The sequence below is a fragment of the Sorex fumeus genome, unplaced genomic scaffold (genome assembly GCF_029834395.1).
Source record: "Sorex fumeus unplaced genomic scaffold, SorFum_2.1 ptg000026l, whole genome shotgun sequence".
NCBI lineage: Eukaryota > Metazoa > Chordata > Mammalia > Eulipotyphla > Soricidae > Sorex > Sorex fumeus.
Genome location: NW_026606083.1, coordinates 12,781,123 through 12,797,920, shown reverse-complemented (window position 1 = coordinate 12,797,920; position 16,798 = coordinate 12,781,123). Strand labels below are relative to the sequence as shown.

The following is a 16,798-nucleotide window of genomic DNA, read 5'->3' as shown; positions in this document are numbered from 1 at the left end:
TTTTAAAAAGCTCGAGAAAGTCAGGCTGGGACCACCAGGAGTTGTGGTCCCAGGGATCAAACTCGGAGCTTTACACATGTCAGGGCCTGCACCCTGGGTCCTGCGCTCTTTTCCCAGCCGCATAAACTACCTTATTATTAATAATGTATTTTTGCTTCAGCCTTAGTGGTCTGGGAAATCATATTTTCTATTTTTACTGGTCCACAAGATTAAGAGGTCAAAAACCCCTGTTCTAAGTATGGAAAACTGGGGTAGGACCCCGGTAACTCCCCACTACATGCCATAGGGGGTTCCTGGGACCACCACCCCCCCCCCACCCCCAGCCTGTGGTAGCTCTCTCTTTGTCTGGGGGCAATGCCGTGGCATAGAGTGGAGTGGATTTCCCGTGAGGTGAAGCTTAGGAGGCGCTGGGAGGAATGACGATGCTTTCTTCCCATGAGCCCCAGAGTCTCCCAGATCCTCCTCACACCCACTGTCCATGGCCTTTATGGGACAGCTCCAGTTCCACTCCTCATTTTGTAAGCGGGCCCAGAGGTGTGAGCTATTTGGGGACAAAGAATATCCTGTAAGCAGCAGGTCTCTGGATGAAGCCACCATATGAAGGCGTCCATCTAGAAGCTTATAAACAAATACATGTATTATGCACATGTGTGTGCATGTGTGTGCGTGTGTTTGTGCACATGTGCATGCGTGTGAATCTGTGTGCATGTGTGTGTGTGGGGGGGAAACCTAGGGATTCCCCTTGGCAATTACTGGCCAACTGGGCTGGTGGTTTAGTGCCAGGGTCTGAGGATGGGGTGCTACTCATGCCCTGTGGTGCTGAGAACCCCACAGACCACCCAGGAGATGCTAGGGGCCCTCCAGGGTTGCACCCAACAAAGTTCAGGGACCAATCGGTGTCAGGGACCAAACCAGACTGGGCCACCCACAAGGCATAGCCTTAACCCTGTACTATCTCTGAGGCCTGAGGCCCAAAATCAGATTGCCCTGAGATGGGGGTCACTCTCCACCACATCCACCATCTGGACACAGGCAAGAGACTGACTGGCACTCATGGTCCCTGGCTATAAGCCAGCATTGCTGGCCCACCACAGACCCACCTTGACCACTATTTCCCAGAGCCTGTCATGAACCTGTGATTCTCTTCCCGAGGACGAAGCTGAATTCCGAGACAAATTATCTCCCATCAACATTACTTTGAACTACAGTTTGGACGCCTCAACTTTTAATGAAGGCCTGGAAGTGGCGCCGATCCTGAATTACTACCGGGACAGCACAGTCAGTGAGCAGGTAAGTCCTGGTGACCAGCCCTGGGCGTCACCTCCTGTGACCCGCACCCCAAATCCAATTTTCTATTCCCGCACGTGATCTGGGATCCTGAGAATATTGTCATCTCTAGAGAGTCATGGCACGCCTGAGGTTTCAGGAGTCCCTTGACTTCGCACAACCCCACTGTCGTGAAAGTAATCTCCCCAAGTAATCTCCCCACGCTGCCAAAACAGCTATTCTGGCAGACTAGAACGAGTGAACCAAGACGGGAGCTGAGGGGCCTACGCATCTCTGTGGGGAGTTCACGGCTGGGCCTAGGCTTTCCAGCCAGGGAGAGCCATGCAGAGGGACATAGATGCTTGCATAACTGAGTCAAATCATTGCTGAGATGCAAGGACAAGTGTCCCGAGTGTCTCCAGCTAATTCCTGATGTCTGTTTGCACATCCCAGGCTCACATCCTGGTCGACTGTGGGGAGGATAACATGTGCATCCCAGACCTGAAGCTATCTGCGCGACCGTAAGTTTCCGTGAGTCCCTGAGAGCCTGTGGTCATATGGGACACGGGGTGGCACCCAGAGCTTCTCAGTGTGGAAAAGTTCACACTTCCCCGCATAACAGAACAACAGCCCGTGTGAGATTCTGGAGCTCGAAGAACCTCTGTTCCACTGATGGTTTGGATTAACTCTGCTCTTGGTGGTGTTGAGCGACACCCCCAGACCCATTTTGTCTTTCAGCAAAAGTGGGGGGAAATGTTTTTGTTAGAAGGAAACTCATCAACAGGGTGGCCCCCTTGGATTTACTTGCCAGCATCTTGTGGGCAAAGGACCCCAGCAAATTCCTTCTGCTGCCCTTTAGCCAAAAAGTTCTGGCAGCATCCCCTGATTCAAAAGTGTTCCCCAAGTGGTTAAAGGGAGTTCAGTTTGACCCCTGAACGAAAGGGGAAGTCACTTTTCTGTGTCCCAAAACAAAGAGAAGACAACAAACAACAAATGGTTGGCCCAGAAGGACACTCCCACCCCATCATGAAGCTCTGATGGAAAGAAATGAGACAGAGATGCAAAAAAAGAAATGAGACAGAGATGCAAAACAGCCCATGTGGAAAAGGCAAACTTGGTCTCTTTCCCTGCCTAAGTGTACAATTCTCAAAGGGAAGCCCCCCACCACCACACAAACACACACACACAAACACACACACACACACAAACACACACACACTGCCTGCCCCTGAGTCTGCCTGGTGTAGCCAATGTCTAAGGCAAAACTTGGATTAAATTAGATTCCCATTGAAACAGGCACTTCCAAGTTTTGGTTTGATGTGAAGTTCAGAGTGAGTTAAATTTCCTCCAAATGCCTCAAAACCCTCATTCCACAGGTTGGGATTATGGAACTAGTTGAGGGGTACCTATTCCAGCATACAAGGACCTGAGTTTGATCCCTAGCACCTATTGATCTATTTGATCCCTATTTGATTCCTAGCCCCCGCCCACCACTTCCCAGACCCCTCCCCACCCCACCCCCAGCACCATCAGGCCCAGCAGTGCCTCTCACATCTGGGCCTGAGCACTGGACCACACAGCAGCTGGAGTGTCTGATATTTCTGAAGTCGCCTCAGATCCCTGAGTTCCACTTGAGGCACCCTCACCCCACAACCAAACTCTCCTCTGCACTTGGAGGCCTCCTTCCACGAGCCTGCCTCTTCCCTCTCAGGGGCTGTCAACATTGCCTATCTAAACTACATCACTCTGTCTCCCCCACTGCCCCTCTTCCTGCTCTCTGCCTCTACATTGTCAGGAGTTTCCCCAGGCAGACAGATTGTTAAGTATATTGATGGCTAGACTATGACCATTTGGGAGGACAGACACCTTGGCATTCAACACGCTTGACAAATCACCTTTTTTTTTGGGGGGGGGGGAAGATTGCAAAACATTTACCAGGGCACCACCAGATATTTGCTAGAATCTTCTATCTGGTTCTCTTGATTCTTTCCACAGGCTCTCTCCTACTGATCCATCCTCTATTTGGATGTGCCTTAAATGTGCCCATCTTCCTTCTTAGACTCCCCGGATACTTCCTCAAGTCAAATGGCCTGGAGCCATGACTAATGGTCCTTTCTAAACTGAATTTTCAGAGATAAGCATCAGCTAATCATTGGAGATGAGAATCACTTGATGCTCACCATCAATGCAAGGAATGAAGGCGAAGGAGCCTATGAAGCGGAACTCTTTGTGATGATTCCAGAAGAAGCTGACTACGTGGGCATTGAACGTGGCAACAAGGTAACTACCACTGGCCAGTCACTGGAGGAAGGGAAGAGCTGAGTAAGGAATCCCAACTCTGGGCTCAGGGATTACTCCTGGCAGGATTCAGGGGCCATACAGGGTACGAGGGATCCAACGCAGATCAGCCACGTGCAAGGCACACATCTTACCCACTGACCGCTGACGTGGGTATATATTTTTAGTTCAAATTGGTATTAAACAGAGCCATCCTAGCTGACAGTTTATTTCTCAATCAGAACGAATTATTGTTGCTGTCATTCATCATAAAAGCAGTGAACCCAGAGATGGGAGTTCAGACGCACCCTTAAGGACAGGACCACAATGACAAGATCCGCATGGACACTATTAATTAACACCAGTCCTCGCCATAAAGCTAAGCTACCAGTTTCTACCATAATCAATGCATCCTATTTGTCTGTTGGTTTGTTTTCAGTCCAAAAGACTTTCACATAATGAACTCACGCCACTTTTTTGAGGAGATAGAGAGGAGAGAGAGAGAGAGAGAGAAGAGAGAGAGAGAGAGAGAGAGAGAGAGAGAGAGAGAGAGAGAGAGAGAGAGAGATGAGTATAAAACCTGCACGAATTGTGTGATGAAATATAGTGCCTATACCAGAGATGTGAGTTACAGGAGAAAACACAACTAGTTGAAAGAAGACCTTTACCCAAGGGATCTCTCAGCTGTGACCCCCAGCCCCCACCCCACCCCACTTTCCAAGTCTTTGTTGTGAGATCCTTAAGTCCCAGGCGGGTCCCTGGAGATCTGGTTTTCATTACTGCTCAGGGAAGAAGTTCTAAACCAATCCCCGCTGGGCTCTGATAACATCCAACAGACAGTCAACAGGAAAGGAAATACATTTGTTTCACTCTCTTCCTGGCCTGCCTTTTGGGATTGGAGCTGGGGGAGCCAGGCTTCAACATCATCCTACAGTGCCATTGTGGGTCAAAGTAACAACAGTGTCTTTCCCTTCCTTATTGGAAGGTGCATTTTCCCATGTACTGGGCCCTCCATTCATCTGTGGTTTCTATCTCTTGGCTGAGAAAACCAATCCAAGTTCCTTGTAAAATCTCACAGAGGGCTTGTTCCAGAAACAGACCAACTCACAACTTGGGGCAAGGCCACAGTTGGGATTTGTTCAAACAGCTTGTTGATGATTTGTTTAGTGAACTGAAAGGTATTTAAGGCCTGCCACCTTTCAGATAGTTCATGCTCTCAGAAGTTCAGGAGATTGTCACTATTACAAAAATTCCTCTCAAGTCAATGAACTATAGTCATATTGGTAATTCAAGGCATTTAAAAATATAGGGATTGGGTATGATCCAAAGATGCCAAATAAATGAATAAATAAATAAAGACATAGGGAACACAAAATTCTCTAGTCACTCCTGACTGATGTTCAGGTTGAATTACCTCCTGGGTAAGATAAACCAATCCAGATGAGAAATAATCGAGTATCTTTAACAGTTATGAAATCACTAGTTTCTATTAAAGGAATGTGTAGGGTGGAAAAAATCACCAATGACTATACCTGCATACAGATAATATATAAAAATGAAGTTCAAATATGTAATATTTTTTAAAATATGCCAGGGCTTAATTGATTTTTATTTCAGCTCTTTCATAATCTTAGCAAGTCCTTTTAACAAAGCATGCAGTGGACCATTTGCTGTAGAGAACATGGGCAAGCATTTATCATTTCTATCTTTGCCCATGAGCATCACCACACACATGATGCAGACCTCAAAGGACCCCAGACTCTGCCGCCATAGGTTTCCCCTGGGGAAGAGACCAAGTTCAGCCTTTGAATGTCACATGACTAAGCCACATTTTAATGCCCTCTTTGCTTTTATGACACTTGGATTTTGTATACCTTTTTTTAATTTAAAACTCTGTTCACATTTATGTTTTGCTTTCTTAAAGAATTATTTTTTTTTCAAGAGAAAAAGTGTTAGAGGGTTATCTGGCCATGTGGGTTTCTTTTCTTTTGATGAAAACATTCATCTTTTGGAAAATTATAAATGCTGCTTCTTGATTTCCTTGGAAAACTTAATCGAGACTATCCCTAGACATCTCTGAGGTGACCTTCTAAACTTAACAATAAGGATAACAATTATTATTAATGTTCTTACTTTCCTTGTCCTATAGTTGGGCAAATTCAGCAAAAGCCCACATTTACAAGGCTATTCTATAGAGGAACTCTTAGGTGGGCCCTTGGTCCTGAATTCTGACCTGCACTGGCCCCCAACAGCTGGCACTTCTTTCAGGAAGCATTCTCTGATTGCTTACATAATGTGCATGACCTTCCTAGATCTCTGAAATAAAATGAGACACATTATGCTAATTGTGGTTTCCCTTGCTTGATATGAGTGCATGTGCTTATTCATTATAATTGTAAAAATAATTGGAAATTCCATAAGGATGGGGGATTGGGGTCTTTTTTTTTTCTAATCAGGACATGGTACAAGTAGGTACATGGCAAATATTTTTCAAAGAATGACTAATCCTCTGAGAGCTAAAAATGGGTTCGAACAAGAGTCCCTGGGAACAACTGGGAAAAATAATCTAGAAATATCTCGAAAAACAATCATTGTTTCTCTTATTCTGAGAGGAAGTACAGGTTAAAAAGTAAATCCGGTGGATGGTATGGGGGAGGAAAGCTCTTTGATTGATGTGAAGGAGCTATTTCTAGAAAACCAAAGGGAAATGTACCTATAACTCTTAACCTCTAGATAAGATAAAAATATTTACTATAGAAATCAAATCCTTGGATCATAGTCAAGGGCCAGAGGGGCAATTTTGGAAAGCTCCTGCTGGGTGCTTTTTCCTGCTTCTGGGGCTAATGTGGTCATTTTAGCTCCAAGCACGTCTGTGCCTGAGGGTTAGCCCAGCAGAGCATGAGAGAAGAGCGATGCTGACCAGCTATCTGCCAAGGTTTAGCTTCACCTAGAATGAATATGTAGGGAGCGATAGTTCAGTGGGAAGGGTGTTTGCCTTGCATGTGACAAACCAAGGTTCAATCCCCAGCATCCCATATGGTCCCCTGAGCAATGTCAGGAGTAATTCCTGAGTGCAGAGCTAGGATTAAGCACTGAGCATCACCGGATGTGACACAAAAAGCCAAAAAAACAAAAAAAAAAACAAATAATAGAATGAATAGTCCCTGGAATGAGTATATCAGTGACTCCTTTCTCATCGCTAGAACAGACACCAACGGGGACCTGGGTTGTTCTGGGCGGGCGGGGGGCGAGGAACATAGTGAGTGGGGTGCTAGTCTGTCGTGCTTTCCTTGTAGGTCCCTCTTTAGGGGAAATTGGGGGCTATTGCTGCTTGGTATCGAGTTCCCTGCCCTCCTGAAGCCTCTGTTCTCAAAACAGCCCTCCAAATTCTTCAAACTGATCTCATTTGCTGACAGATATTTTGCTTCCCGAGATACCTAGGGTTTGTATGGCTTTGCTTGGCTTGGTGGTCTGTTCATAAAATGGAAAGAAAGGGCTGCAGCATAGTTTGGGAAACTTTCCTTCCTTTTCAATCATCTCTTGCTCACAGATGATCACTGAGTTGGTCCTGGGACCCCGCTTTCATGGTCTTCACAGGGAGCATTGGGAACATGGACCTGGGGAGGCCCACCCCCGGGGAACGAGGACAGCAGGCTGGAGAGACCGGCAGCCCTTCAGTTAGCATGCAGTCCAGTCAGGAGTGGACATCTGTTGCTTTCCCCACAGGCAGAGGATGAACTTTAGGTCTAAGGGATGGAAAGGGGATGGAGTAAAGAAAAATGGGGACCCATAGAGCAGATTGAGAATGCAGCGTGGATCATGAGCAAAGTAGTGATTCGAAGTGGACTTTTCTTCCTCTGCCCACTGGTGTCATCTTAGAAACTTCTACAGCGCCTGATTCTGTTCCCCCACCTGAGCTTGTACACACTCCCGGGGATGGGGGGACGGGGAAGAAGGTGATAAAAAGCACTGGCTAAGTAGAAAGGGCTTTTCTTCCCACCTAAGCGAGTTGAAGGCCAGCACTAGAGTGACTGTGTGATGGCAAAGCAGACCCACCCTGTGTGCAACGTGTGTTCCAGACAGTTGACTTCTGAACAGTGACAAAGGGTTCGTGCATGAGGGTCCTTCCATCTTCGCAAGAATAAGTCCACTTGGTCACATTTAAGTGTTTGTGCTTCTCATAGAGGCTCTTGGTGAGATGTTCACAGAAATACCCCAGTAATCCTTTTCTTCCTCTGGAAGGTCATTTACCCTGGCAGTGCCTTTCTTGTTCAAAGGAAACTCGGAGTTCTTTCCTAGAGTTTCTCTTCTGCGTGGATGGGCACGAACGAATGCTCGGGCACAGCCCCACACATATGTCTGAAATCAAGAGCAGCACCACCCCACCTTGACCTCTACCCCGATCTCCCCCGAAACCACCACCACATCACCTTTGTGACAGGTGGTCATTTATTCTGCCCCCTGAACCCCACACCGGTGTGCTTTTCCATTGCAGGGACTGCGACCCCTGAGCTGTGAGTACCGGATGGACAATGTGAGCAGGATGGTGGTGTGTGACCTGGGCAACCCCATGGTGGCAGGAACAAATGTAAGAGAATACCAGAAGCCCTTGCTTGCTCTCTCAGTGAACTCGAAAGAGAACTTCCCCCAAGCAACACCCCCCCATTTTCCACCCCGCCATTAGCCCTGAGCTACAGAAGCAGGCAGGAAATGGAGGTGGGTGAGATGCACACATCACAGGTGGTGAGATGCAGCAAATCACGGGCGGTGAGATTTGGGAATAAAGCCAACATCCCTGGGAATGACGTTCCAACACAGAGAAGGTGAATGCTGATAAAGTTTATTCCCTTGACACTCGATTTTCATGACTCTGAGTCACAACCAAAGCTGTGACACAAAACTGTGTTTCCCTTTGGATTTTTTCCTTTGGATATTTTTCCTTTCAATTTTACTATGTTTTTGTTTCTTAGTATTCAAAAAGAGCTGCATGCGAGTAAAAGACTTAAAAATCACATAATTCAAGATTTTAGTGATGAAACTTTTGTTTTTGATATATTTATTTCATAGGTTTGCCATTTAAAAATGATTTTCATATTGTCACATGTCACTGTCCTCCCATTGTTCATCGATTTTCTCGAGCGGGCTCAGTAACGTCTTCATTGTGAGACTTTGTTATTACTGTGTTTGGCATATCTAATACGTCACGGGTAGCTTGCCAGGCTTTGCCATGCAGGCGAGATACTCTCAGTAGCTTGCCGGGCTCTCTGAGAGGGGCAGAGGAATCGAACTCGGGTCGGCCATGTTGGCTGCATGCAAGGCAAACACCCTACCCGCTGTGCTATTAGCCCAATTTTCATATTAAGATGTTAAAAAGTTACTAAATCCATAGTCAAATATTTTGTTTTAAAATAATACCACAGTCCAGTTTTTGAATCAGCTTTACCAAGGCTCTATTTTCCATGCATCTAATTTTAACATATATTAAAAATCGTGGTACAAAAAAGAAAGGCTTACTAATGTAAGAACTCATGAAAAAATTAAGGAGCTTTTCTTTCTCCTTTTATTTTTAGGAACTCCCCATTCAAGATCATTTGTGAACAATAAATTAATTTTCTGCGTAGATTAATAATCTACACAGTAACAGAAGAACTTCCAAGCTATTATTTCACAAAGCCATAAAATCTGCAAACACTACAGAAACAAATCATAACAATGCCTCTATTTAAATTAGATATTTATGACTGTGAATGAAATGGACTATTTTTTTTTAAATCATAACAATTTGGGACTGGAGCAATAGCACAGTGGGTAGGGCGTTTGCCTTGCATGCATCCAACCCAGGTTCAATTCCCAGCATTTCATATGGTCCCCCAAGCACCGCCAGGAGGAATTCCTGAGTGCATGAGCCAGGAGAACCCCTGTGAAATGCCAAGTGTGACCCAAAAAGCAAATTTAAAAAAAAAACAAAAATTCATGACCATTTGTAACTGCTTAGGATTGTCCCAAAAGTGTATTCCAAGTAGTTCTTGGTCCTTGAGATAAACCTTTTCAAGGACATTCTATCACCATTGCTAACTGTCATATTCTCCTCTGGGAATGACAGAAGCACCTGGACATCTTAAAGATGCTAAGAAGCCATAAAATGAATCATTTTGTCCAGTGTTTCACACATTAAATTAAGGATCTGACACTTAATCAGGTTGTACCTATTCCCAATTTTATTTTAGGATGTGACTAAATAATGGTTTTGAGGTTTGTTTTTTTTCTTTTTCTTTTTTTATTTTTGATTATAATAAATTATATTGCATTGATTATGGGTATTTAAGAACTTCCAAAGTTAAGTCATTAGAAAAACTCACTTCTTAGGTCAAAAGAAGTAAAAAATAAAAAGAAAGATAAGTGTTTCTCACCAATGATCAGCAAACTCTACTGTGTGTTTTTACACTATTTTCTTGACTTTTTACACCCACCAATGACACAGTAAGTCAAATATTTTAAGCAGAAAGAAAAATAAGACTCAGAAAAATTAAACAAATTGACCAAAGTCTCATTGGTAATGAAGGTCTGAATCAAGACTCAACCAGGCCTAAACACAGTCTCTACCTTCTGTGCCATAAGCAAAACTGTAAGAAGTACTTGGATAAAAATCTAATGAATAACAGATGAGACTTTTAAGCAAAGTCATGAAAGATAGAATGGGATGTCTATACTGAGATATCAGAACATTTTTCATTAGAATCCTTTTATCTAGAAGCTAATAAATCCTCTTGTTAGTTTTCAGGGAAAAAAACATCCAACTGCTGAATTTAATATGAAGAGGTCTATGTAAGGTCAAAGAAAAATGAATGCATTGGTGGCATGATATTAGCAGCTATGAGTGATCCAGGCGTGCAGTATTTTTTCAGTTTTAAAACTGTTCACTCCAGATCAGAGATCATGGAATATTCTCACCGAATAAGGATAAGCATAGGACAAAAACTCACCACCAATGTCACAGCGGAGGGCAAAATTGCAGTGTGGTCTTAACCACAAATGTGTTTATGTGAAAGGATGTCAATCCATTTTACCAGCAAATAACCTTTTGAAGTCAAGGAAGTAAATTGTTTGTATTCGTTTATCTCTGAGGTCTATAGCGGAGGAAACCTAATAGCTTTCTTATCTCACCCTTCAGTGCCCTTAAACACATCAAACTTTATTGCATTCTGTTTTGTTATAAAACACTTTTATTTATTTCTTCATTTGGTAATTTAAAAAGTAAAACTCTCAGTGCCTTGTGGTAAGATCCCAAATGTCAAAGCAGTCCTAATAATTGAAAAGTCTCATAAATAGCAAGGAATATTTACTCCACTCCTGATAATATTTTAAAAATAGAGCTTTCTGGTGACTTTTTAACCTTAATTTCACAATACGCTCAAGATAGTATGAGGAACTTTAACTTCTCATTTGTGTGTAGGGATGGCATCTTTATATAAGAGCTACATTGTATGCTGACATAAATCGAAAATATTTATAGGGTGATATTTTACAAAATTCACAGAAACTCATGAAGTGTTACGTGCAGAAAAAAATTAAAATGGTGGTTCAGCAAAGGCACTTTAGAACCCAGGACCAGAGAGCTATCTAAAAACACCACCTCTTAAAGAGTATGAAACTGTCACCCCCTCACTGTATTTCTTCATGAGCTGAGTGAAGAACAAAATGAGTACGTACACAAGGCTTGAGAACACACACTGAGGGTCTTTAGAAGTCTTGCTATATCGGAGTCAATTTTCTCTCCAACTTCAGTTGGTTTCGGTTTAGCATGCAAGGAAAGTGAATCTCAAGATAGTGAATCCCTATCACCAGAAGTATGCGAAAAATAACACTTTCTTATCGCTCTTACCACCAGTTTTTCTGTATTTCTCCAACATGCCTGGTACGACACTAATCTGACAACATCAAGATAAAAATCAAAATTCCCATTCAATTAGAAACTCAAAAATTGGTACTACCATACTTTGAGTGATTGAAGGAGGGTAAAGAGGACAGAAAAAAAATAGATAAATTTCAGTCCTACCTTCTCTGTGGGATTGGAGGATGTTTTATAGGAAACATCTCTTGCCCTAAGCTGTGAAGCATGAGTGGGTATTTGCCAAATAGAAAAATCAGGAAAAGACCTAAAGTTTTCCAAAGAAGAGAGAAGAGTGTGTTATAAGGTTGCAGGGGTCTTACAAAAAATGGCATATTTGGAATTATAAAGGAGTCCATCAGGGCTAAGACATAAGGATGCACAAGTTTCATAATTTCATATGGCTGATACTAAACTTCAGCCTTGTATTTTTCACCTGAGATAACTTGTACACATCAAGTTGAAACAGAAGAAGGTTGGGAGCAGTGCAATGAATGATATGATATATATATATATATATATATATATATTATAATATATATATCACATCAGTAGCAAAGAGCCTGGCTCATTGCACATTCAGAGAGAAATGACAACATCTGATACAGATGACAAGTTCACTGTTCATTGATATTATTACAGGTTCCAAGTAACATGAGTTTTCCTTATTTCTGAGCCTCCTACTATAGTGCTTGTGAGTGCAAGCTCTGAAGTCAGTTTGCAGGAATTTCAACTCCAACTCTGCCATTCGTCTGCTCTGTACCTGGAGCAAGACACTTAATCTCCCTAATCCTCAGATGACTGCCTGGGTATAAAATATCAATCTCATCTCTACATCCTCCAGTGGCACTTGTGGTTATGTGAGAGCCTTGGGATAGCATGTGATAGCATGTGGGGAAATGAGTAATACAATTATGTGACGTAGCTTACTATTTGTATCCTGAGTTTATATTATCATTGGATTTATTTTTCGCCAAGCTTTAAAACTCCAACTCTTAAAACTGCTAGAAGCCATTCAAAAACTTAGGAAAATAAAGCCAGAGAAAATAATCCGTACACTCAGAAGCTTAACCTAGCTCTAGCACGTTATTTTTTTCCTGGTACATTTTCTTAGAAGACACACTCACTCCTATTTCCATTTCAAGACTTATAACCATGGCTGAAATATGTTGCACATACAATTTGGGAATCTTTATCCTTTCTTAATTGTCCTGATTTTTTTTTTTTTGCGCTTTTTGGGTCACACCCAGCAATGCACAGGGGTTGCTCCTGGCTCATGCACTCAGGAATTACCCTTAGCGGTGCTGGGGGACCATATGGGTTGCTGGGAATCGAACCTGGGTCCGCTGCCTGCAAGGCAAACGCCTTACCCACTGTGCTATCACACAGCGGTAGGGCGTTTGCCTTGCACGCAGCCAACATGGCCGACCCGAGTTCGATTCCTCCGCCCCTCTCGGAGAGCCCGGCAAGCTACCGAGAGTATCTCGCCCGTACGGCAGAGCCTGGCAAGCTGCCCATGACGTATTCGATATGCCAAACACAGTAACAACAAAGTCTCCAATGGAGATGTTACTGGGCCGCTCGAGCAATTGTCCTGATACCAGAAGCATCTTCCAACTTTGTAGGCACAAGTACGTACACAAAGGGCCATTAGAAGTATTGCTACTTCTAAGTCAGTCACCTCACCTCCAATTTAGGTTGGTTTCAATTTAGCATGTGAGAAAAGTGACAAGAGAAGATTCAGATGAACAGAGAGACCCATGTCATGTGGAGCCTGGAGTCTAAGGGGCTCTGATCTCTGTCCCAGATCATCTGCCTGGGATAGAAGCCCAAGGAGGGTGAATGTTAAAAAAATAAAATAAAAATTCTATGCAAGCCCCTCCCCAATGCTCTTCTGCAATAACTTAGTGTCATGTGTCTGTTTGCTTTTCAGTATTCTCTGGGCCTCCGATTTACGGTTCCACATCTGGAGAAAACAAACACGAGCATTAACTTCAGCCTGCAAATCAGAAGGTCAGCCCTCTAAATGCCTCCATCATCGTTAGCATTCAGTAGGGCATCATCCACAGTCAAACAAATGCAACTGGTTAAGCTGCTTCTCTTTTGAAGCTCTTCTGATTCACGAGCCCAAACTTTGACAAAGTTTTCCTGTGTTGCCCAGATATTTCCATACCACCCCCTCCCCTACATCCACCATTCGGGGGTTTGAGGAAGAGTCAGTCTATAGACCAAGATGTGAATCTGTAATAACCTGTAATAACCTCTATCCTGGCCTATCCGCATATCCCTCCTCCACCTTTCCTCCATCTGCTACACCCACCTCTTCCTTCTCCTTCCAATATCCCTTCACATACCCCACTGTGATTTCAGGTGGGGGTCAGCTCAACCCCAAGAACAACATTTCTGCCCACAAAATCATAGGTTTTGCCTCTGCGAGCTTGAAATCTAACTTCTCCAGGATGACTGAGTTACTGAGCAGACAGAGGACCTAATAAGACCAGCAATTGCAGGCAAAAGAAGAGCCCTATCTCTGCCTCCCTACTCTTAAGTTCATGCTCTTGGGAGAGTCAGGTGCAGATTTGCCAGTTTTCATTGTCTTTTCTCCTCACTCCATCATGGACAAAAATAATATCTGCTAAGCAGGATATCCCAAGTGGAGAGCGTGATGTGGGTCAGGGCTTTCTGGCTGGTAACTTCAACCCATTAGGTGATAATGGGATTCATTTAATGGTTTTAGACCTGTATTCAAAGTGAAGGAATGGAATCAATCAGAGACCAAGGCAAATGAAAATGTGTGAAGTTAGGTACCTCATGAGGTATATGCATATCTGTGTGAGTGTGTATGCGCTGCAGTTTTCAAAGTTCTACAGATATAGATATCACCCATGCTGCCCAGCATGTTGAACTCCCGTTCTGACAAGAAAATGACTCTGAAGTCAGTAACCAAAACTGGGTTTCTGAATGTTATTAGGCCAAGTAAGGTAACATACTTTTTGATGTGCAAGAAGTATCTTTTGAGTGTGAGGACTTCTAGAATAGTTATTTTGCACTATGGATGACATTTGAACAGCTGTTTCAATGAGGGGTTAAGATATCAACATATTGGGTTTTTTTGTTTGTTTTTGGGTCACATCTGACGATACACAGGGGTTACTCCTGGCTCTGCATTCAGGAATTACTCCTGGCGGTGCTTGGGGTACTATATGGGATGCTAGGAATCAAACCCAGGTCAGCCACATGCAAGGAAAATGCCCTACCTGCTGTGCCCAGCCCAACATATCATATTTTTAACATCAACTTTATAAAAACAGAGAAGAATAAACACACACACACACACACACACACACACATACACGCAAACAATGTCAACCTCCACCCCAACTTCATGCTAGATTTTGAGGGAGGAAGATTTTCAAAGTTACTTAGAAATTTCCATTCAGGAGGACCTTTGTGGCCTTAATGAGAGTATTTTTGTTCTTTTAAAATTTTAATTTAAATGTTTTCCTGTTTAATCTTAGAGTTCCCCCCCCCCATAAATGAGTGATGAGATGTAGATGGAATAGATTCTTCTGTAAAAAAACCATATTTTCACCAAAAGCTTATTAAATCATTTCAAGTATCTGTAAAAAATGTGATGTTCCCCAAAGTTTCAGGCAGTCCCAGTAATTTTCCTTTGGGAAATGCCTTGTTTATATTTCTAGGTTCTGGGGGGAAGGGGGAATTGAAAAGCAGAACAAGCTCTCACTACACAAGGGCCATTGAATTTCCATTTTTCATCATGCTGTCTGTCTGTCACACTGATTCTGCAGGACTATGAAATCTGTGTCCTCAGAGAAAGTTAATATCTAGAACCAAAGTACCACACACAATTCTTACTGTTTTCTCCTTACTCTGGACTTCAGCGACAGAGAGTAGGATGGACTTATCTAGCCAATCAGTTCCAAAGCTGTGTGGGCACAGGACGACCCTGATTAGCCAAAGCTTAGAGGCATCCCCTGAGCTTTGTCACTTTTCTTCATTTCCAAACAGCCTCTGTCAACTTAACATCAGAGGCCTCTTGCCCTGGAGGATTTCAATGCCTGCCTCCAAGTTACATGTCAGCATGTTCCGGGACATGGAAATCCCATCAACAGAAACACAGAATGCAACAGAATTATAGGATAAATTCCCTGCAACACACACACATACACACACACACACACACACACACACACACACACGCACACACACAGTAAGTTCCACTACTGCACAGAAATGGTGCATAGAAAATAGAACAAAAGTCAAGTAATAGGTAGGACCATTTGATTTCAATTTTACAAACTAAAGAGCCCCCATTTTCAGCCGAGTTTGCAACAAGTGGAATTACTTAATGCCTTCTTAGTGGTTAGTCATTGAAAATCCTGCCTTTAAGAAAAATAAATAAATAAACTATATGGGATGATTTTTTTTTACTTGGCTGATCCACCACAGATGTGATCACAATAAAGTGGCCCGGAAGTGGAGGTTCAAAATTTTGTGAACAAGTCCGTCTAGGCTCATCACAGTGATACCCATGACAGGAAATGAGCCTGACATTTGCCTGTTTAGAACTCCTATGCGTGCTTGCAGTTTAAGTGGCCAGCACACACAAGTTATCGCTTTACACAATCACACTTTTTCCAAAGCTTTGTGGGAACTCCCCCAGCCTCCAGTTTCCCCGTCCTTTTAAAGTCAACCCCCTCGTCCCTTTTCCAGCCTCTGAATTTGGAGAGCTTTGAAAGCTAATCAAGACCTGCCCTACCACCTGCAATGATTTTTTTTGGAAAAAAAAAAGAGAGAGAGAGAGAGAATGCATTCTTTTAATGAGACCTGGATAGGCACTCAGTCTATTAGTAGTGGTGGTGTCACCACTTGGTGGGCTACAGATGAATAATCTTGGGGAAGATTCCAGGGCTGAAAGCACAGTAGGGCAATCGATGAAATAGCACCTGAACCCAAAGCCTGGCAATGGGCTGGACAGTACAGGTTTCTTGCTAAGTGATTTGCACTTACTCACAAATGTGTGTTTATAAATGAGTATTTAACATCTTTATGTAAATGTTCCTATAAGTTATGTGCTTATCTAATTCTATTTGAGATAAAATGACAAACTTAATTTTACCCAGTTCAAAGACATATTATTAAACATGGCCCTTCTAGGAAGGAGGGGAAGCAGATAAGGGGACCTTCCAAGCATTAATCAGGGAACCCAGAGAGCAGTCCCAGAGATACTTGGGCCAGGCAGTTTGATGTAATAACCCAAGATGCAGAACTGCTTGTATCCAGCAGTGCTGGGGTCTACCAGGGTGACCCTGGTCATACTCAGGAGTTACCAGAGCTGTACATGGG

General features: G+C 43.3%; 1 protein-coding gene across 1 annotated transcript in view; it reads left to right on the top strand.

Moving 5' to 3' along the window:
* Nucleotides 1-16,798, top strand: part of ITGA8 (integrin subunit alpha 8) — a 144,686-nt gene that overhangs the window by 89,837 nt on the left and 38,051 nt on the right. Inside the window, exons 18-22 of the mRNA XM_056114641.1 lie at nt 1,153-1,290; nt 1,720-1,787; nt 3,399-3,546; nt 8,039-8,131; nt 13,365-13,444. Of these exons, the coding sequence (XP_055970616.1) occupies nt 1,153-1,290; nt 1,720-1,787; nt 3,399-3,546; nt 8,039-8,131; nt 13,365-13,444 (527 nt within the window). The remainder of the gene's footprint in view (nt 1-1,152; nt 1,291-1,719; nt 1,788-3,398; nt 3,547-8,038; nt 8,132-13,364; nt 13,445-16,798) is intronic.